Below are 24,138 nucleotides of genomic sequence, written 5' to 3'. Positions count from 1 at the left end.
TACATTTAAGTATTTGGGGGTCCAGCCTGGTCCTTGGAAATAATGACTCCCTACCAATGCACAGTGAAGAATTCCTTAATAAATTAGGTATCATCTTACGTACTTTATACCAGGACTATAGTAATCAATATATATCAATTCTTGGGGGTCCAAAAATGTACTCTGATTCTACATATTAGGTCCTTTGTTGTTTTCAAGCAGGGCTACGTGAAAAGGCCAGATAAGATTGTGTCTATTATATAGTAGTGCTTAATTCTTGCAGGAGTAAGGGATTAGTCAAATGGGATTAATGAACCTATGGTCATGGAACCTATGGTTCAAATGAACCTTATGATCATGAGGAAAACTTTGAATGATGTTGAATTGTCAGAAAAACTGCATTTACTTGGAATGTGCTCTGCTTATAACATGAAATACTTTGGGTAAAGGTCATGACTGACAGATGGAAATCTTGATGGCTCCTTCCATTGTTTCCAGTTCCCAACATGAGACAAACATCACATGTACCCTTTGTCCACTGATGTCGACAAGAGGGAAACAGTTTGATAATGCAATGCTTTTAGACCTACCATCTGGTAACCCCCTTCTCTACAGGATCCTACTGGCCACTACACTCCAACCTGGACTCATGCCCTGGTCAGCTGGTCTTGTTGGTATACAATTTACTTTGCAATATAAAGTTTAGATAAAGAAGAATCAGTTTAGTCATAATAAAAAAAAATAGCCTAATGAAAGTTGAGAAATGTTAAAAGTTGAGAAATGTTATTTCAGTTTAGAAAGAAATAACCCTGAGTACCATAGAAAATTATCTTCTAATAAAATAACTGTAGATTTACAAAAAATTAGAAGAAATAACCTAAAAGAATTAGAAAAGCTTTTTTTTTAAACACAATGCATTCAATTAAGACAAAGGTGGCATATTTTGGGAATGGTCCATAACGGTTAACTTTCTTGGCTAAAGCAGAACATCACTAAAGCCTACCCACAGATTCAGCTCCAATGTAATTACTTGCAATTACTTAAATTTCCATCTGCTCTGGTAGATTATACACACCATGAAGTCAATACCCCCAACATCAGCAATGCTCCTGACAGACAACTTCCTCAATGCATATACTTGTTGGATGAATGAATGAATGAATAAAAGTAAACTTACTCAAACTTCTCACAAGTGACAATGGATTTGAGGGAGATACTAAATAAATCCCTGGGAATCCATCATTTCCACTAGAAAAGCAACTCATTTATCCCCTCCATTTAAAGTGGCAAAAAATAATAAGATACATTATATGTGCTATCTACACATGATTTTTTTTTTTTTTGCATTGCCTTGGGCAAGGTATCTCAATCTTGGCTCCACATTATAATCAACTGAGGAGCTTTAAAAAATCCCAATTGAAACAGAATCTCTGGGATGGAGCTGAGCATGGCTAATTTTTAAATGTGTTTCCGATGATCCTAATAAGCAGGCAATGTTGAGAATACTGACTGAGAGGCACTCTTTCCCAAACTTGTCTGATCATAAGAATCACCTGGGTTACTCAGTCCACAATACCGCCCAGTCCCGAGTGGTATCAAGGGTTTTTAATCTTTGCCAGTTTGCAAGATATTGTAAAAAGTGACCTCTATTTTGTTTTGACAGAGAAGCACTCGTTTCCAATTCTTTAAGGCTGCCTGACTTCAATTTTCATCTTCTATAGAGATGCCATTGCTTCTAATTTAGTGTCAACACAAAAGTAATTTATTGCAGGATTATTTTCCAGGCTATCCTGGGGCATTTCTTCTTGTCCTGAAGTAATACTTCTACAACTTTCATTAGACTATATCTTTATTACTGTAAGTCGATTCTCATCTATCTAAAGTAATTGCAGCATGTGATTAAGTGTCAGGATGAGTTGTTCAGACACTAAGGGCTGGGGGAGTGCAGAGGAGGGAGAAATCAATGCGGATTTTAATGACATGGAGATAGGTCTTGGGCTGGTGAATGAATGCTGGGAGGAAAGGGGAGTTGGGTCCTGGGCAGAGGGCCTGGCAAATCATGAGCAAAGCATCTATTCTAGGGATATGAAATACCCATAAACTAAATCCACCACTGCTCATTTCTTCTTCTGTTGCTTCTGCCTGGGATGGATCTCTCCTTTGTAAACTCTCTGAATCCTACCCCTCCTCTTCATAGTCCCAAACCACATCTTCAACCTGTTCGATCAGAATTGGAAGCGGGGGCTAGAAATCTATATTTTTAACAAGTTCCCCAAGGGATTTTTATAACGAAATGCTAACTTAGGGTGATGAATCTCTCTACAAAATTTAAGAGGAAGACAGATGGGACAGAATGTCTCCAAAAGAGAACCAGATGCAACAAACGAGCGCTTCTGTCGAAATCAATCAGAGGTACCATTTTTCATTATTCAAACTGGCAAAGATGAAAACACTTTGCACCACTCAGTGTTGATGGTGGAATGAGCTTTTACACACTGCTGGTGGTAATGTGAATTGGTACGTTACTAAAGGACAATTTGGCAATTCTTATCAAGAGCCTTGACATTTTTCATACCCTTTGACATAGTAATTCCACTTTTAGAAATTTATCCTAAGGCTGTGGTTTCCACCTTGGCAATTTATCAGAATCCCTTGTGAAGCTTTTATGAACTACACATTTCTGGGCCCCACTCCCTGGAGATTCTGATTCTGTAGATTTGGGGCAAGGTCTGGGAACCTGGGTTTTGAAAATACTGTTGTCATTTGGGCTTTTTTTTTTAATTTCAGGTAATAAAAAAGTTAATATTGCTGAAAGTTAAAAAAGTTTTAAAAAAGTTAAAAAAAAGTTTAAAAAGTTAAAAGTTAAAAAAGTTTAAAAAGTTAAAATCCTTCCCCATCCTCCACTTCCTCCCCTCGCTCCCTGTGGGTAATCACAGAGAACATGTTGTTCTGCATTTTTTCATTCTATAACATATATTATAGTTATTATTCTATTTCAGTATATTCAGATCTAATATTTTAATAGCTGTTTATGGATGTAAATAATTCAATTTATTTAACCATTGAGATAATTTAAAGATGGACATCTGAGATCATTTTCACATTTTGTTATCATAAATAACAAAACAAAAAACATCGTTGTATGGATATCCTTCTTTTTACCTGTGTGAGAATTTCCGTAGGATAAATATCCAGAAATGGAATTCATGAGTTGCACTAAACTTTGATATTGACAAACTGCTTTCCAAAATGGTTTTACTAAATGTGGCAGACATACCTACCTGTCCCCTCAAATTCCTGCTTCCTCTCTGATAGGATGCAGTAAGTCCTTTGAGGTGGAAAGCAGCAGCCCATTCAGAGATTACACTGCCTAGCATTCCTTGCATGGTGTGGAAGGCTTGTAACTAGTTCTTGCTAATGGGATGCATACATAGTGTGTCATTACTAGGCCAAGGAATCTTAGATGTGGCTGTGACTTCATGCTCTTTCTCTAGCTCCTGTCTATCTCCAAAGACATCCCTTTGCAATAGCCAAGCCACACTGTGGAAGAAACTTGGATCCCTGAATTGCAGTGAAAAGGAAAGCCACCCACTTTATCTACAGAGTAACCAATATTAAACTGTTATGTGCATGATAAATAAAATCCTATTGTCTGATAGTTTATTTAGTGCAGTAACTAGTGTTATTCTCATTAATATCAGTTTACACTCATGTCAATAGTGGGTATATTAAAAACAACAACTCTATAAGCAATTTTGATGCATAGAGTTAAAACCCACCATTCTAACAGAATAATCATAAATATTAATGAAATTTTGACAATAGGTATGTGTTCTTCACTTGTTTATATTGGTAAAAAACAGGAAAAAGTAATAAATATCCAATTAGTAGGTGAATACAAATGATGCTGAAAAAGAATATTTAATGGCATGGAATGCCATTCCATGGTTGGTTGGTGGCCTCTCCCGGCACGGTTCGTGCCCCGGTCCGGAAAGATCCCACATGCCACCGAGCAGCTGGGCCCGTGAGCCATGGCTGCTGAGCCTGCGCGCCCGGAGCCTGCGCTCCGCAACGGGAGAGGCCACAACAGTGAGAGGCCTGCGTACCGCAAAAAAAAAAAAGAAAGAAAGAAAAAAAAATCCATATGATGAAACCAATATTCGATCAACAAATGTCTGTGAAGTAGGTACTTAGTATACCTACTAAGCAAATTATATGAGCCCTACTTTAAGAAATCCGAACTATCATTTGGAATTTAAAAACATGTGCACTATAGACAAAGTAATTATTTCACAAAGAAGGAAAGGACAAATTGTTATAGACAAGTAATAAACTGTGAGAAAAAACTTAATAAGGAGGGAGTGCAATCTAGGTTTGGTTAAGATGAAGGCTTGGGTGAATATGCACAAAATGATCCATGAAAAAAGTTTCAGGTGGGTGGGATCTTGAGTTGATCACTCTGGACTTCTAGTTTAGTGCGATGTGCACAGGACAAGGATTGTGATGCACACCATCTACCTTCTGTTGGCTGTCCCAGGTTATACAGCAAACAAAATCTTGACAGGTAACTCACATTTCATCTTAGATGGCATGACATGCAGGTCTCTTAGCCTTTGAAATATGAGCATTGTGATACTGGCATCAGGTAATTTTCTCAGAGGAAAACAGATTTTGGGGGTGTGTGCTGAGGACTTGGGGAAATAACTGTGGCCTGAAAATGACACACTGGCTGCCACCCATGTGCAGAAAATGACCTGAAAGATTGAACCCTCCATTCAGCTCTTTCAGAGTTAACACCGAGTGGCCACACCAGGCTCTGTTCAGGTTGGAGGTTGAGGTGGCGTCTCTTGCATGTGGTGCACAGAGAGGAAGGAAGAGGAGTGAACTGAGAAATCAGCATGAATTAGAGGATACAATCTGGCAGATTCAGAGCTGCTCAACAGTTAAAGCAATTTTTTCTCCCCCATATCGCAAAATAGTGTCTCCTATTCTTCACTGTGTCATGTAAAAAATCTCATATCATGGGCCTTCCTGGTGGCGCAGTGGTTGAGAGTCTGCCTGCCGATGCAGGGGACACGGGTCCGTGCCCTGGTCCAGGAAGATCCCACACGCCGCGGAGCGGCTAGGCCCGTGAGCCATGGCCGCTGAGCCTGCGCGTCCGGAGCCTGTGCTCCGCAATGGGAGAGGCCACAACAGTGAGAGGCCCGCATACCACACACACAAAAAAATCTCATATCACCTGATACTCAGAACCAACAATAGGATTTTTACAGACAGGACAGGAAGGAACCACTGTTTGCCCAACTTCTGAGGAGCTTTCAACTCCAACATGTAATTTTGTTCAGGCAAATCCAAGCAACTCTGAGAAAGAGGCCATGGGGGTACAGAGAATAGAACATGCTAGGTGTGGGTTGCCCTTGCCCACTCCCCCTCACACACAGAGTCTAAAACTCTCACTAATAGACTCATTACCCTGGTGGGTGAAAAATGCTCGGTAGGTGGTGGGATTACTAACCACAGACTTAACACCAAAACCCTGAACTCAGCCTTCTAATAGATGGAGTTTTTTCTACTTTCAGACAAGTTTGCTGTTGCCTGTTTCCCCTTACTTCCCTAACAGTAATTTGTGAGGGATAGCCATAGAAGTTCCCATCAGTTAAAAACAAAAATGCAGGAGGTGTGAATTTTTTAGACTGTAAGCTTCATGATTTCCTCCAATTGTATTCCTAGTGCTTCAGATGTGACTGATAACATAAGAACTTATTAAATATTTGTTGACTAGATAATGAGATTGGTTACGTGATATTTATAAAAGACTCAGTATAAAGTGACAGACAAGGTATGAAAATGAAGAGATGGACTTATGTGCCTATTAGCAAATGGTAACAAAAAGAAAGCCACACAGTAAAATGCACACTTAATAAATGGGTCAAAAAGGATATTTTACATTGATTTTTTAAAAGTTGCATTCACCAATATTATCTTGTACTTATGCTCCTTACAACATAGTAACAAATACACAAAGCAAAAACTTCTAGAGGCTTAGGAGAGTTGATAAACCCACAGTGATAGAAAAAGACTGACTTCAGGATGTTGCTTTAAAAAAATCAATGGAATTTTCTAACAGATCTCCCTGATTGTTCCTTGACTAACTACAATTCATATGTCAGAGTAAGCTTAAAAAACAGAAATCAGTTCATGTCACACCTCTGCTCAAACCTCTCAATGGTTTCTCATCACACTCAGTTTAAGACTCAGATTCCTGACCAAGGCCCACAGGCTTCTATACGAGACAGCCCAGCTCACCTCTTTGATCTCATCACTTTGTTATTTCATGTTTCAGATACATCCTTGAAAAAACTACAGTTTGTCTTAGAATTGCTAAGTTTTGTCCACATAATGGATATTATTTTCTGATACCTTATTGGGTGCTTTCAATCTTTCATGCACTCTATTTTCACTTTTTGTAGTGATACTTTTGAAATTTTAGCATGTGCGCTTAACATCTGTGTCTGATTCCCTTTCGTAGCTCCTTCTGTGAGCGTATCTTTGTAGTGAACTTTTAATTTTGTATAATAATTGAGCTGGGTATAGAAGTCTAAGTTGATGGATATCGTATTCCAGCTCGGTGAAGAGTTTATTCCACTCGTCTCTCACTTAATACTGTTTTAAATTTGGCTTTCAGTTTATCTCTCATTTTTACGTAGGTAATAGATTTGGATTCCCTTGCTACTTTTAGGACCTTTTCTTCCTCTCTGGTGTCCTGCAGTTTCTTTTTATTTATGATGCTTGGGGCCTGTATTTCTAGAATCTAAGAATATATGACAGCCACCAGGTCAGCTCCTACTCACAGTTCTGTTTTATAGTTTAAAATTTTTTTGGGTTCTATAACTTAAAATTTAGATGAGTGGTTACTGCAGGTGGGGAGAGAGCAGAGTGGAGATGGGGGTGGGGGCACAGGAGGCTACAAAGATACTGATAGCAACTGAGTATAAAATGTCAATAGCAGCCTGCCTTACTACCTGCATATATATATGTGTATATATATATATATATACACATATATTTATATATGTATGTTAGGAATGATGTTCATGAAATATTAATATGGTTATATCTGGGGAGTAGATTTTGGATTATTTCATATTTTCTTTGCATATTTTTGTATTGCTTCAATTTTTAAAGTTATGAATATGCACCATTTAAATTTTTTTAGTCATTCTGCGGGAGAAAGAGAGAGAAGGGTTGTTAGAGGCTGAATATTTGTGTCTCCCCAATTCATATGTTGAAATTCTAACCCCTGATGTGATGGTATTAGGAGGTGGAGCCTCTTATAAGTGATTAGGTCATAAGGGCAGAGCCCTCTTGAATGGGATTAGTGTTCTTTTAAAAGAGAACCTAGAGAGCTTCCCTGTGAGGTTACAGGGAAAAGACAGCCATCTATGAACCAGAAAGCTGAATCAGACATTGAATGTGCCAGCACTTTGACCTTGGGCTTCCTATCCAGAACTGTGAAAAATAAATGTCTTTTATTTAAAATCCACCCAATCAAATGTACTTTTGTTATAGCATCCAGAACAGACTAAGACACAGACAGGAAGACGAATAAGGAAAAGAAATTTTCACTAGAAAGTCCAAGAACAAAGATCCAGCAATCAAGCTCCAAGGTATTTACCCAAATATATTGAAAACTCATACGCACACAAAAACCTACACATAAATGTTAATATCAGCTTTGTTTATAAATCCCAAACATGGATAAACAAACTGTACTACTGCCATAAAAAGGAATATCATTCAGCGATAAAAAGAGCTATCACGCTACAAAAAGACACGGAGGAAACTTAAAAGCATATTACTAAGTGAGGAAAGCCAATCTGAAAAGTTTACATACTGTATGATTTCAACTATATGACATTCTGGAAAAGCTAAAACTATAGAGTAAAAAGATTAGTGGTTGCCAGGAGTTAGGGAGTGGGGGAGGGACGGACAAATGAATTGGCGGAGCAGAGGAAATTTTTAGGGCAGTGAAACTGAAATGGTGGATACATGACATAACGCATTGTTAAAACCTATAGACTTGTACAACACAAAGAGTAAACCCTAATGCAATCTTGGACTTTAAGTTAATAATAATGTACCACAATAGGTTCATCAGCTGAAACAAATGTACAAAACCAATGCCAGATAATAATATGGGAAACTTGGGAGAGGCAGGTGGAGAGGGAGAATATGGGAGCTTTCTGTACTTTCTGCTCAATTTTTCTGTAAACCTAAAGCTGCTGTAAAAAAATAAAGTCTATTGTTTTTTTTAAAAAAGTCCTAAGAACAGGGTGAAGCATTCTTGAAATATCTGGGACAGATATTTATTTTTAGCAAACCCTAATACAGTCCTTACCACATGCTTTACAATTTTTTTTAATGCTCCTAACATCCCTGTGGAGTAGGTACCATTGTGATTCCACTCACACCGCTGAGGAAACTGAGGTGAGAGAGTGTAAACATCTTGCCCTGAGCCACACAGCAAGGAAGTCACAGAGCCAGGATTCAACCCAACATAGTCCTTGCTCCTGGCCTTCACCTGAGGCTACCTCCCCTTAGAGGGACTAAGGCGACCTGGACATTAGCGTTCACTGCTTCCACCTCGGAGATTGCCTTGACTCTTGGTTCAATGGTTTTGTTTGTCTTTTATAACAAGCCATTCCAAATTCTTATCAGAAGTAGGTGGGATATAAATAGTAAATTAAAATATTGAAACTGGAGATCCCAGTTGCTCTGTCAAGAGCTAAAATAAATTTACCTTATACCTGCTTAGCTCCCCTGATACAATACTGTTTGCTCTTTTATGCTATAATAGTTATGATGGATTGTATTTAAAATGCCAGAGGATGAAAATGTTCAAACCAGGTAAGAACAGTGTCACTATTCTTTCAGCAGGAGGTGTTTTTTTTTTCTTTTGAGGGGAGGGGGATCTTGTTTTATCAAAAAGACTTGTCTTAACATAATTGGCAATGTTCTGAATTAATATAAATACCCAATAAGTATAGTTTATAAATCAAAGGAAAGAACAAATGTTTTTGTCCATTCAAAATATCCTAACCAGGGAATTCCCTGGTGGTCCAGTGGTTAGGACTCTGAGCTTCCACTGCAGGGGGCACGGGTTCAATTCCTGGTCGGGGAACTAAGATCCCACAAGCCTCACAGCACAGCCAAAAATAAATAAATAAAAATAAATAAAAAATATCCTAACCAATCAAACTGTTTTGGGAGTCTCTAGTTCGTAGTAGAACCATGCTGGGTACTGGAGGGAAGAGGAAGGTCACAGAACAAAGGAACTCAGACTTTTAACTTCAAAGAGCTTGTGACCTGCTTAGACACATCCAGCACAGATGAGATACTGCTTATCTTGCAGCCCATGCTCCGTGAGGAATGAGAATAAGGGGTAAAGCACCGGTGAAGGCTCCCTTACTGCTCTGGGACCTCCACAGCTCCTCTAGGGATGAATGGGAGCTGGACTGGAGGAAGAGAGATGGCAGAGCATTCCTGGCCATGAGACTGTCATGGACAAAGGCCCAGAGTCATTCAAGAGTGAGCTGATTGGGCTCAGGAACAAGGAGTAGATCTATTTTTCTGGGGCAGGAATGTTGAGGAGCTTGGGGCAGTTTATTGGAAAAGGTCGACAGAGACAAGATGCTGGAAGGCCCATGACCTAAGCAGAGACATTTGTGCTTGAGCTGAAATGTGACTGGGAATTACCTCCGGTTCTTAGGCTCCCTCACAATCTTATCTCCACTCAGAAAAATGATGGGCTGGACACTTACCCTTGATTTACAGAGAAGATCCTGCTACTTTCCCTATCAACAAAAACGTCTGTTTTTTGAAAGCCTATTTTTTTTTTTGCCAAAATAAAAGCTTCAGTCTTTCTTACAATCCCAAAAGGTAGATAATAATCATCCTCATTTACATGAAAAGATATAGGAATTTAGAAAAATTAAGTGACTTGCCCAAGGCCACATTTTGAGAATCAGAATTCCCAAAGACCATGCATCACCTATTTTACCCACCCATGTCCCTCTAGCAAAGACCAAGGGTCAGCAACCTTTCCTATAAATGGCCAGATAAATATGCTTAATACAGACATACACGTGCACGCGCGCGCGCACACACACACACACACACACACACAATACACATATACACATTTTTATTTTAGGCTTTGGAGCCATACAGTCTCTGTCACAACTACTCAATGGTGCCACTGCAGTGCAAAAGCAGCCAGAGCCAATACGTAACTGACTAAGCAAGCTGCATTCCACTAAAATACAGAAATTTGAATTTCCTATAATTTTCATGCCACTTATTTATTTTACTTTTATTCTTTTTCAACCACTTAATGTCAAAGCCATTCTCAGTCGTAGACCGTACAAGAACAGGCAGCGACCACATTTGACTTGCGGGTAGCAGTATGCCAAACCCCTGTTTTAGGTTTATTGATTAGAGCACTAACTAACGAAGCCAAGGTTAAATGTCTTACCTCTGGAATAGATAGTTTGCTTTACACTGTGAAAAATCCTGTTTTGTTGGCAACAAGTTCATTTCCTACCCCCAGCCAAGTGTCTTGCAAATTTGTAGGGGATTACAAGGGCAAAGGTAACAGTAAAACAACAATGAAAAAAATCCAATCCAAACAACAATAAAACAATAGCAACAATTAAAAACAACAATCCAAACAACAATAAAAAATTAATACCTATGTCCCTCTCACAAGTGTTAGTAACATCAAGCACATTTCTATTATAGTCTAGGAAAATTTTTGTAAAAATGCATTAATTGTAAGTTTGAGATTCTAAAGAAGCCTCACTGAGAAACGACATATGTATATTTCATGTTCTCTAATACGTTGTATAGGCACTCAGTAAATATTAGAGCTGTCCATGTTCAGAGTTTGTTTCATAAGCATCTCTGGGTTTAGGTCATTATTAGTCTGCCCTTAATTCTTTAGATCTCTGTTTCACTTCATTCATTCATTCATCCCTTTAATCAAAGAATATTACACACCTACTATATATCCAGCTGTGTGGTGGGCACTGGGAATTCAAAGCTGAATATAACGTCCTTGCCTCAAGTAACCCCAATTTGAGGGAGAAGAAAAACATAGAAATAACACTAATGTAGAATATACTAAATGCTATGGTACAGATGTGTTGGAGGTGTTATGGGAACACAGAGAGATGGGCTTTGCCTGGGTGAACTTTTGGAATAGAAAGCTACAGGGCACCACAGAATGCTTTTGAAGGAGGTGAAGTTTGAGCCAAATCTGGAAGGATACATACAATCATAATGCCTCCACCTATGAATGAGAACAATACCAACTCTAAATTGTTACATAAGAGACAAAGGCAAGGGAGGATGGAGAGATAGCCATGAACCTAGCATCTTTCAAATCCCTGTTCCACATTCTCAATTTGATCATAACTAGTAAGCAGTCACATGTAAATCACATACCCTCCCACTTGTACTATATTTTAGATTCAAAAGTTGGTGCAAAACAAACATTGGGTAATGAAATAAAATTGAGCACAAAATTTAAAATAGTAAGAGAATTCAGCTTTTTCCCTCTTAAATCTGGTTTGGAACTAAGATGAGGCTACATTTTTGGTTTTGCTAAATTTAGGACTTATAAATCCAAATATTTTTAAAAAGTAGAATGAATTCTCACCTGAAGGACTTTCCTAATTCTTTTTAGGTTGTGTATTAAAAGCAGATTTTTCTCTTTGGAAACGCGACCTAACTGTTCATCCAGTTGTATTAACAAGTTTTGAAGAAGAATTGTTGCCATGGTTTCATTGTTAGATGCTGCCTCCCTAAAAAACAAAAGTGCTATTACACAGCAGGAAACAACTTAGTAAAATGTCTACTGTTTTTTTTAACCATAATCATTTTAAAGTGATAAATATACCCCGCAGTGATAAGCATTTACTGGTTTTTAAAAATTAAATTGTACACATGAAAGTATATTCAACATCACTAATCATTAGGGAAATGCAAATCAAACCATAAGATACCACTTCACACCTATTAGGATGGCTATTATTGAAAACACAAAATAAGTTTTGGTGAGGATGTAAAACTGGAACCCTTATATATTGCTGGTGGCAATGGAAAATGGTACAGCTACTGTATAAGACAGTATGGAGATTCCTCAAATTAAAAACAAAAAATTATATACAATTTCACTTCTGGGTAGATACTTAAAAGAATTGAAAGCAGGGACTTGAGTAGATACTTGACATCAACATTTATATCAGCTTTATTCACAATAGCTGAAAGGTGGAAACAACTCAGATGTTCACTGAAGGATGGATGAATAAATAAAATGTAGTAGATACATACAATAGAATATGATTCAGTCTTAAAAAGGAAGGAAATTCTGCTACATGCTGCTCATATGAATGAACCTTGAAAGAATGTGCTAAGTAAAATGTCAGTCACAAAATAACGCATATTGTGTGATTACACTTGTATGAAGTACCTGGACTAGTTGAATTCAGAGACAGAAAACAGAATAATGGTTGCCAGGGGCCGGGGTGAGAGAATGAGGAATTATTATTTAATAAGTACACAGTTTCAGTTTGGGAAGATGAAAAAGTTCTGGAGATGGATGCACAACAGTGTGAATATACTTAATGCCACTAAACTGCATACCTAACAAATGGTTAAAATGGTAAATTTTATGTTATGTATACTTTATCAAAAGAAAAATTTTAAGACAACTATTTAAAGCAAAATATGTTTTTAATTGTACAAGGTGAATGGAGCTTTAAAAAACGTTTGTAAAACATGTTAAGAAAAATATTTATATTGAGTCTATGATAGAGAATTGATATAAACAAGAGATTTACTTCTTGTCTTTTTAATACTTAGAAATCGTTGGAGTTTAGCTTATTAAAAAACAAAGCACTAGAACCATTTTTTCATCTACAGTGGATGAAACCAGAAAGGACAATGATTCTCCTCCGTTAAGGAAGCTTTCCAAATCCTCAAGGAAAGTTCTTTACCTGATAAGAATGTATCAACTGAATCAAAAGTGGACCATAGAATAAATCCACGTGGATAGAGCATAAAGCATTTGTGCATCAACCTCTAGGGAAAATACAATAATGTTTGATCCTACCAGTCTTGATTTTCAATCCACTGGGCCAACAGATGCCGAATTTCCATAGGAAAGTTGTCATCATAGAATTGATCAACTTGCTCCAAAAATTTTATTTCTAACTGTTGGACTTGATTCCACTGAGTCATACTACAAAGAAGAGGGAAAATTAGAGTTTAAAAATAATGTTAATTAATAACTATGGTACATGTTTTCTTTTTTTCTTGGATTTCAGACAAAGACAATGTTGTCCATCAAGTAACCGGAGAAAAAAATTTCTCTTATAGAATTTTAGGCAGAAACTTGCTGAGGTAGAATCCAGGGCCTAAGCATTGTAAAGCCTAGTTATTCAGAAGCCAAGTAGGGGCTAAATCCACTTCAGTTTTAGTCAGAAACTGGGTGAGGTAGAATCCAGGGCCTAAGCATTTTAAAGCCTAGTTATTCAAGAGGGGGGCTTCCGGGAAGATGGCGGAAGAGTAAGACGCGGAGGTCACCTTCCTCCCCACAGATACACCAGAAATACATCTACACGTGGAACAACTCCTACAGAACACCTACTGAACACTGGCAGAAGACCTCAGACTTCCCAAAAGGCAAGAAAACCCCCACGTACCTGGGTAGGGCAAAAGAAAAAAGAAAAAACAGAGACAAAATAATAGGGACGGGACCTGCACCAGTGGGAGGGAGCTGTGAAGGAGGAAATGTTTCCACACACTAGGAAGCCCCTTCATGGGCGGAGACTGCGGGTGGCACACGGGAAAAGCTTCGGAGCCGCGGAGGAGAGCACAGCAACAGGGATGCGGGGGGCAAAGCGGAGAGATTCCCGCACAGAGGATCAGGGCCGACCGGCACTCACCAGCCCGAGAGGCTTGTCTGCTCCCCCACCGGGGCGGGCGGGGCTGCGAGCTGAGGCTCGGGCTTCGGGCGGAGCACAGGGAGAGGATTGGGTTTGGCGGCGTGAACACAGCCTGCAGGGGGTTAGTGCGCCACGGCTGGCCGGGAGGGAGTCCGGGGAAAAGTCTGGACCCGCCGAAGAGGCAAGAGACTTTTTCTTGCCTCTTTGTTTCCTGGTGCGCGAGAAGAGGGGATTAAGAGCGCTGCTTAAAGGAGCTCCAGAGACGGGCGCGAGCTGCGGCTAAAAGCGCGGACCCCAGAGACGGGCATGAGACGCTAAGGCTGCTGCTGCCGCCACCAAGAAGCCTGTGTGTGAGCACAGGTTACTATCCACACCCCCCTTCCGGGGAGCCTGTGCAGCCTGCCACTGCCAGGGTCCCGGGATCCAGGGACAACTGCCCCGGGAGAACGCACAGCGCGCCTCAGGCTGGTGCAACGTTACACCGGCCTCTGCCGCTGCAGGCTCGCCCCGCACTCCATGCCCCTCCCTCCCCCACCCGGGCCTGAGTGAGCCAGAGCCACAGAATCGGTGGCTCCTTTAACCCTGTCCTGTCTGAGCGAAGAACAGACGCCCTCCAGCGACCTACACGCAGAGGCGGGGCCAAATCCAAAGCTGAGCCCCTGGGAGCTGTGAGAACAAAGAAGAGAAAGGGAAATCTCCCCCAGCAGCCTCAGAAGCAGCGGATTAACGCTCCACAAGCAACTTGATGTCTGTGGAATACATGAATAGACAATGAATCATCCCATATTGAGGAGGTGGACTTTGAGAGCAAGATCTATGATTTTTTCCCCTTTTCCTCTTTTTGTGAGTGTGTATGTGTATGCATCTGTGTGAGATTTTGTCTGTATAGCTTTGCTTCCACCATTTGTCCTAGGCTCTATCCGTCCATTTTTTTTCTTAATAGTTATTTTTTTATTTTAATAACTTCATTATATTTTATCTTACTTTATTTTATTTTACTTTATCTTCTTTCTTTCTTTTTTTCCTTCCTTCCCTCCTTCCTTCCTTTGTTCCTCCCTCCCTCCCTCCCTTCTTTCTTTCTTTCTACTTCTACTAATTCTTTCTTTCTACTTTTTCTCCCTTTTACTCTGAGCCGTGTGGATGAGCGGCTCTTGGTGCTGCAGTCAGGAGTCTGCTGTGCCTCTGAGGTGGGAGAGCCAACTTCAGGACACTGGTCCACAAGAGACCTCCCAGCTCCACATAATATCAAATGGTGAAAATCTCCCAGAGATCTCCATCTCAACACCAGCACCCAGCTTCACTCAAGGACCAGCAAGCTACAGTGATGTACATACTATGCCAAACAACTAGCAAGACAGGAACACAACCCCACCCATTAGCAGAGAGGCTGCCTAAAATCATAATAAGTCCACAGACACCCCAAAACACACCACCAGACGTGGACCTGCCCACCAGAAAGACAAGATCCAGCCTCATCCACCAGAACACAGGCACTAGTCCCCTCCACCAGGAAGACTACACAACCCACTGAACCAACCTTAGCCACTGGGGACAGACACCAAAAACAACGGGAACTACGAACCTGCAGCCTGCAAAAAGGGGACCCCAAACACAGTAAGATAAGCAAAATGAGAAGACAGAAAAACATACAGCAGATGAAGGAGCAAGATAAAAACACACCAGACCTAACAAATGAAGAGGAAATAGGCAGTCTACCTGAAAAAGAATTCATAATAATGATAGTAAAGATGATCCACAATCTTGGAAATAGAATGGACAAAATGCAAGAAACATTTAACAAGGACCTAGAAGAACTAAAGATGAAACAAACAACGATGAACAACACAGTAAATGAAATTAAAAATACTCTAGATGGGATCAATAGCAGAATAACTGAGGCAGAAGAACGGATAAGTGACCTGGAAGATAAAATAGTGGAAATAACTACTGCAGAACAGAATAAAGAAAAAAGAATGAAAAGAACTGAGGACAGTCTCAGAGACTTCTGGGACAACATTAAACGCACCAACATTCGAATTATAGGGGTTCCAGAAGAAGAAGAGAAAAAGAAAGGGACTGTGAAAATATTTGAAGAGATTATAGTTGAAAACTTCCCTAATATGGGAAAGGAAGTAGTTATTCAAGTCCAGGAAGCACAGAGAGTCCCATACAGGATAAATCCAAGGAGAAATATGCCAAAACACATATTACTCAAACTGTCAAAAATTAAATACAAAGAAAACATATTAAAAGCAGCAAGGGAACAACAACAAATAACACACAAGGGAATCCCCATAAGGTTAACAGCTGATCTTTCAGCAGAAACTCTGCAAGACAGAAGGGACTGGCAGGACATATTTAAAGTGATGAAGGAGAAAAACCTGCAACCAAGATTACTCTGTCCAGCAAGGATCTCATTCAGATTTGATGGAGAAATTAAAACCTTTACAGACAAGCAAAAGCTGAGAGAGTTCAGCACCACCAAACCAGCTTTACAACAACTGCTAAATGGACTTCTCTAGGCAAGAAACAGAAGATAAGGAAAAGACCTACAATAACAAACCCAAAACAATTAAGAAAATGGGAATAGGAACATACATATCGATACTTACCTTAAATGTAAATGAACTAAATGCTCCCACCAAAAGACACAGATTGGCTGAATGGATACAAAAACAAGACCCATATATTTGCTGTCTACAAGAGACCCACTTCAGACCTAGAGACACATACAGACTGAAAGTAAGGGGATGGAAAAAGATATTTCATGCAAATGGAAACCAAAAGAAAGCTGGAGTAGCAATTCTCATATCAGACAAAATAAACTTTAAAATAAAGAATGTTATAAGAGACAAGGAAGGACACTACATAATGATCAAGGGATCGATCCAAGAAGAAGATATAACAATTGTAAATATTTATGCACCCAACATAGGAGCCCCTCAATACATAAGGCAAATACTAACAGCCATAAAAGGGGAAATCGACAGTAACACATTCATAGTAGGGGACTTTAACACTCCACTTTCACCAATGGACAGATCATCCAAAATGAAAATAAATAAGGAAACACAAGCTTTAAATGATACATTAAACAAGATGGACTTAATTGATATTTATAGGACATTCCATCCAAAAACAACAGAATACACGTTTTTCTCAAGTGCTCATGGAACATTCTCCAGGATAGATCATATCTTGGGTCACAAGTCAAGCCCTGGTAAATTTAAGAAAATTGAAATTGTTTCAAGTATCTTTTCTGACCACAACGCTATGAGACTAGATATCAATTACAGGAAAAGATCTGTAAAAAATACAAATACATGGAGGCTAAACAATACACTACTTAATAACGAAGTGATCACTGAAGAAATCAAAGAGGAAATAAAAAAATACCTAGAAACAAATGACAATGGAGACACGACGACCCAAAATCTATGGGATGCAGCAAAAGCAGTTCTAAGAAGGAAGTTTATAGCAATACAATCCTACCTTAAGAAACAGGAAACATCTCGAATAAACAACCTAACCTTGCACCTAAAGCAATTAGAGAAAGAAGAACAAAAAAACCCCAAAGTTAGCAGAAGGAAAGAAATCATAAAAATCAAATCAGAAATAAATGAAAAAGAAATGAAAGAAACGATAGCAAAGATCAATAAAACTAAAAGCTGGTTCTTTGAGAAGATAAACAAAATTGATAAACCATTAACCAGACTCATCAAGAAAAAAAAGGAGAAGACTCAACTCAATAGAATTAGAAATGAAAAAGGAGAAGTAACAACTGACACTGCAGAAATACAAAAGATCATGAGAGATTACTACAAGCAATTCTATGCCAATAAAATGGACAACCTGGAAGAAATGGACAAATTCTTAGAAATGCACAATGTGCCAAGACTGAATCAGGAAGAAATAGAAAATATGAACAGACTAATCACAAGCACTGAAAATGAAACTGTGATTAAAAATCTTCAATAAACAAAAGCCCAGGACCAGATGGCTTCACAGGCGAATTCTGTCAAACATTTAGAGAAGAGCTAACACCTATCCTTCTCAAACTCTTCCAAAATATAGCAGAGGGAGGAACACTCCCAAACTCATTCAACGAGGCCACCATCATCTTGATACCAAAACCAGACAAGGATGTCACAAAGAAAGAAAACTACAGGCCAATATCACTGATGAACATAGATGCAAAAATCCTCAACAAAATACTAGCAAACAGAATCCAACAGCACATTAAAAGGATCATACACCATGATCAAGTGGGGTTTATTCCAGGAATGCAAGGATTCTTCAATATACGCAAAACAATCAATGTGATAAACCATATTAACAAATTGAAGGAGAAAAACCATATGATCATCTCAATAGATGCAGAGAAAGCTTTTGACAAAATTCAACACCAATTTATGATGAAAACCCTGCAGAAAGTAGGCATAGAGGGAACTTTCCTCAACATAATAAAGGCCATATATGACAAACACACAGCCAACATCATCCTCAATGGTGAAAAACTGAAAGCATTTCCTCTAAGATCAGGAACAAGACAAGGTTGCCCACTCTCACCACTCTTATTCAACATAGTTTTGGAAGTTTTAGCCACAGCAATCAGAGAAGAAAAGGAAATAAAGGGAATCCAAATCGGAAAAGAAGAAGTAAAGCTGTCACTGTTTGCAGATGATATGATAATATACATAGAGAATCCTAAAGATGCTACCAGAAAACTACTAGAGCTAATCAATGAATTTGGTAAAGTAGCAGGATACAAAATTAATACACAGAAATCTCTGGCATTCCTATACACTAATGATGAAAAATCTGAAAGTGAAATCAAGAAAACACTCCCATTTACCATTGTGACAAAAAGAATAAAATATCTAGGAATAAACCTACCAAAGGAGAAAAAAGACCTGTATGCAGAAAATTATAAGACACTGATGAAAGAAATTAAAGATGATACAAATAGATGGAGAGATATACCATGTTCTTGGATTGGAAGAATCCACATTGTGAAAATGACTCTACTACCCAAAGCAATCTACAGATTCAATGCAATCCCTATCAAACTACCACTGGTATTTTTCACAGAACTAGAACAAAAAATGTCACAATTTGTATGGAAACAAAAAAGACCCCAAATAGCCAAAGCAATCTTGAGAATGAAAAACGGAGCTGGAGGAATCTGGCTCCCTGACTTCAGACTATACTACAAAGCTACAGTAATCAAGACAGTATGGTACTGGCACAAAAACAGAAAGATAGATCAATGGAACAGGATAGAAAGCCCAGAGATAAATCCACGCACATATGGTCACCTTATCTTTGATAAAGGAGGCAGGAATGTACAGTGGAGAAAGGACAGCACCTCTTCAATAAGTGGTGCTGGGAAAACTGGACAGGTACATGTAAAAGTATGAGATTAGATCACTCCCTAACACCATACACAAAAGTAACCTCAAAATGGATTAAAGGCCTAAATGTAAGGCCAGAAACTATCAAACTCTTAGAGGAAAACATAGGCAGAACACTCTATGACATAAATCACAGCAAGATCCTTTCTGACCCACCTCCCAGAGAAATGGAAATAAAAACAAAAATAAATGGGACCTAATGAAACTTCAAAGCTTTTGCACAGCAAAGGAAACCATAAATAAGACCAAAAGACAACCCTCAGAATGGGAGAAAATATTTGCAAATGAAGCAACTGACAAAGCATTAATCTCCAAAATTTACAAGCAGCTCATGCAGCTCAATAACAAAAAAAACAACCCAATCCAAAAATGGGCAGAAGACCTAAATAGACATTTCTCCAAAGAAGATATACAGAATGCCAACAAACACATGAAAGAATGCTCAACTTCATTAATCATTAGAGAAATGCAAATCAAAACTACAATGAGATATCATCTCATACCAGTCAGAATGGCCATCATCAAAAAATCTAGAAACAATAAATGCTGGAGAGGGTGTGGAGAAAAGGGAACACTCTTGCACTGTTGGTGGGAATGTAAATTGATACAGTCACTGTGGAGAACAGTATGGAGGTTCCTTAAAAAATTACAAATAGAACTACCATATGACCCAGCAATCCCACTACTGGGCATATACCCTGAGAAAACCAAAATTCAAAAAGAGTCATGTACCAAAATGTTCATTGCAGCTCTATTTACAATAGCCTGGAGATGGAAACAACCTAAGTGTCCATCATCGGATGAATGGATAAAGAAGATGTGGCACATATATACAATGGAATATTACTCAGCCATAAAAAGAAACGAAATTGAGCTATTTGTAATGAGGTGGATAGACCTAGAGTCTGTCATACAGAGAGTAGTAAGTCAGAAAGAGAAAGACAAATACCGTATGCTAACACATATATATGGAATTTAAGAAAAATGTCATGAAGAACCTAGGGGTAAGACAGGAATAAAGACACAGACCTACTAGAGAATGGACTTGAGGATATGGGGAGGGGGAAGGGTAAGCTGTGACAAAGCGAGAGAGAGGCATGGACACATATACACTACCAAACGTAAGGTAGATAGCTGGTGGGAAGCAGCCACATAGCACAGGGAGATCAGCTCCGTGCTTTGTGACCGCCTGGAGGGGTGGGATAGGGTGGGTGGGAGGGAGGGAGACGCAAGAGGGAAGAGATATGGGAACATATGTATATGTATAACTGATTCACTTTGTTATAAAGCAGAAACTAACACACCATTGTAAAGCAATTATACTCCAATAAAGATGTAAAAAAAAAATTCTCTTATAGTCACCCAATTAAAGAAAACAGAAATGCTAAAACGTTTTCAATCCAAAGATAATGTAATTCTGAGTTTCTTCCTACGTCATCACTAGTGAAGGAAACAGGATTCTTTCTCGGCCCCCAAGCCACATCCTTCTTTGTTCTAACAGAAACTCTGGTTCTGCCTTCTCTAGAAAGCTTTCACTCCCGCTCAACACCCCTCACCCTACCCCACACCTGTGTACACAGATTTGGATTCTCAACAAGCTCCTTCCCTATCTCTTGCTGCCTCTACAGTATTAGGCTTTGAGCAACTTGAAGGCAAATAACATACTCAGCTATACGTCCTAAGAGCCTCTTAGGGCTTTATGTGTGAGGAACACCCAATAAAAGCTTCTTTTATATAAAACTGCCTAATCCTTTTTTCTTTATTTCAGATTTTTCTGGCTTCTGGAGTCAGCCTTATGTTCCAAGACTTCTAATCTAATTCAGACTTATCTTTATGAAGAGTTTCGTGTATACACTTTGGTGGGCTCTAAATTTTTCAGTTCAAAATACCTCTGGACAAATAAATATTTTTCTTTCTCTCTGTAATGATCCGCTATGGCTAGGCAAAGCTTTTAAAGTCTACTTTTAATTAGTCTCTGATGTGCATCAGACAGTAGTTAAACCCTCAAGATACTTAAGAAGAAACCACACTTGATACATAGTTAGCAGCCTGTCATAAAACGAAAGTATGTGTTTCCCCAACATAACCCTACTCTGTCCAGTTTAGAAGCTTTAGACATATTTCTTAACTCAGGGAAATTAATATGACATCTCTCCTTGAAATTACCATATTTTACTTTTTTCAAAGTCAAATTTTTTATTGTTTTGTCAGTAATTCTAGATAAAACCGAAAAAACTTTTATGTGATCAATCACGATAGTATTTCAACCTATCTTGTAGGTAAGTTAAGATTTACTTTTGCCTACAGAACATCATGATAATAAATTTCATATATTTCATATACATATTCCTCAGGTTTCAAATGGAACCATTTGGGGGCACCTTTTCCCTGATCTAAATGTATTAGAAAAAGATTATTGCCAATGTTTTGCTTAAAGAAAGCAACCGGAAAAAATATTTCACTTTCCTATCACTTTATACTTACACATAAAATCCTAGGTGTGTTGTAAGTGCTCAATAAGTGCTCATTAAGAGAAGAATGAGTGGCACTCCTGATGCTATGAATAGCACAGGTGGATAGTATTACCCCAGCTTTAAAATGTAAAAAATCTGAGGGACACATAGGCGAAACGACTCTTGCCCAAGATGCACAGCTCCTCAGGATCAACCTGAGGTCTCCTGACACCAGACATGGTCGTCTTTCTAGACGCTGGGTGTAACCATATTCCACCCAAAATTGGAACATTTGTTCCCATGTTACTATTGCCATTGCCCTGCTCTATCAATTTATTCTAGTTAATGACAAGAGAACAGGTGCTGAAAATAGCATTATAATTGTAATTGCTACTATTGTTAAACCCTTGGTATGATTTGGACGAAAATCTGTTTTCTAACTAACAATTAACTGGACTGAACCCATCCTGAAGTTAGAGAGATCACTCCTAGGACCTGAGTCCATCCTCCAGAGAGCTGAACTCAAGGCTGAAAAGGGAAAAGATAGGTTCACAGTCTTAGGACATTCTTTTCTGTTGCAGCTTCTAGAAATGCCTTTAAAGGATTCCAAAAACGTCTTTCACTGTCTACGGGCTAATTCTCCCATCCCAAGAAAACTATGGAGCATTTCTTTTGAAAACTGAGTGCCTGCCTAGTCTCTTTGAATGCCTGGTCCTAGAAGATCCCTATAAACGGGCATTTTGTCCCACCGCCTGGCAGCTAATGGTGCCGCTTTGGTTCTGAGGTGAGCCGCAGCATGCAAAGGAGGCGACCTGCCCTAAAATATCACTGCTCTCCTCAAAGCCTCAATCACTAGCTACCTCAGCTGCGGGGCTCTCTGCCGAAACCGAGGCACGCAATCTAATGTCAGACATTACAGTTGAGAGAAGTCGGCTAAGAAAGTGAAGGGGGCGCCCACTCCGCCCTTCGCAAGGACACACCTCCGCAGCAGCCACAACGGTCCCACCCACCGTTCACATTCTCGGGGGCAGAGCGCCCGAGTCTCGCCGAGAGACCCGCCACGGCGCACCTTTGAATCGTGGAGTCGATCGCTTCTCTTTAAAACTACCCATCCTCAGCTAGGTTAACGTGAAGTAACTGTCAAAACAGCAAGGGAACAGCTAAGGCTCCGCAGCGTCCTGCAGAAGCATTTCCTGGCCTGCGCTGCTCCGGAGAAGCAACGCCAAGGTGTGGTCTGCCTCCTTACCTGGCTCTCTCAGCCCGGATCCCAGGCGGTGCTCAAGTCCAAAGTCGGAATCGCCCTTCAAGTTCCCCAGAACCCAGCCGCTGACACCATCGTCAGTAGGGGATTTGCATTTCTCCTCCCACTTGAGGCTTTCCTGTGCGTCAGCGTTAAGAGTCTCTGGGACTTTACTTGGGTCGTTCCCACCCACTCTCTCTTCTAGAAAAGCTGAAGACCAGAAACAGTCTGGCTGAAGCCGCTTCGCAGGGCGCCCTTTCCTCATCCCCATCAATCACTCCGGCCACTGCCTGTGGCCCGTGGGTGTCAGGAGGAGGGGCGTGGGAGGGGGTCACACACAGTCATTTTCTTCTAGTTTCCCCGGACCATCGGAGACCCCCTGCAGACTTATTTGCCTGGAGCTAAATTCCTGGCTTCCCAGCCTCCTCCTTACAGACTCCACTCATCTTGGTAAGAGCCAGCCCCTGGGATGAAAGGGGTACCTCGCCAGGATGAAAACAGCAAATCGAAGACTTCACTGTGCGCGGATTCCAGCAGGGTCTGCTCGCCAGGAGGAGGACAACCTCACCCAAAGGTTTGGGCCGTCTCCTGTGCAGGTGGACTCCTGCCCTTACTAGCCCAGTATCCTCCTTCCCTCCCAACACCTGGGGCCCTTCTCCCGTTGTGACTTGGGCTGGTCCTAGAATCACAGAGCTGGAGGGAGCCTTGGCTTCGTCTGGTTCTGATTCCTCTTTCATATCTGAAAAGACTGAGGCCCAGAGAGGTGACCAGAGTTACTCAATGAGTTAGCTGCAGAGGCTGGATGAGAGTCTGGGGCTTTCAACTCCCTCCTTAGTGCTCTTTTCCTTTCATCTCTTCGGAGCCAGATGTTAACATCCTGACACGCAGTAAGAGTTCTACAAAAGTTCAGGAAAGTAAAGACAAAAATAAAGGAAGATAGACAAAAGGAGGTAGAAAGAATGACTCAATCTGCTTATACACATGCCTAGAGCCATCTGCCAAGGTCAAAGGCCTTGCTTCACCATCGTCGGGACCAGCATCGC

General features: G+C 39.9%; 1 protein-coding gene across 1 annotated transcript in view; it reads right to left on the bottom strand.

Moving 5' to 3' along the window:
- STAT4 (signal transducer and activator of transcription 4) overlaps window positions 1-23,210 on the bottom strand; it is a 91,784-nt gene extending 68,574 nt beyond the window's left edge. Inside the window, exons 1-3 of the mRNA XM_022567280.2 lie at window positions 23,102-23,210; window positions 13,154-13,282; window positions 11,699-11,843 (exon numbers count right to left, since the gene is read on the bottom strand). Of these exons, the coding sequence (XP_022422988.1) occupies window positions 11,699-11,843; window positions 13,154-13,281 (273 nt within the window). The 5' untranslated portion in view covers window position 13,282; window positions 23,102-23,210. The remainder of the gene's footprint in view (window positions 1-11,698; window positions 11,844-13,153; window positions 13,283-23,101) is intronic.
- Between the last annotated feature and the right edge of the window lie 928 nt (window positions 23,211-24,138).

This window comes from Delphinapterus leucas, chromosome 8, assembly GCF_059928025.1.
Source record: "Delphinapterus leucas isolate spDelLeu-1000000601 "Yukka" chromosome 8, BTC_Dleu_Yukka2, whole genome shotgun sequence".
NCBI classification, from domain to species: Eukaryota; Metazoa; Chordata; class Mammalia; order Artiodactyla; family Monodontidae; genus Delphinapterus; species Delphinapterus leucas.
Note: the sequence above shows the minus strand (reverse complement) of the source record. Positions and strands in the feature narration are given on the sequence as shown.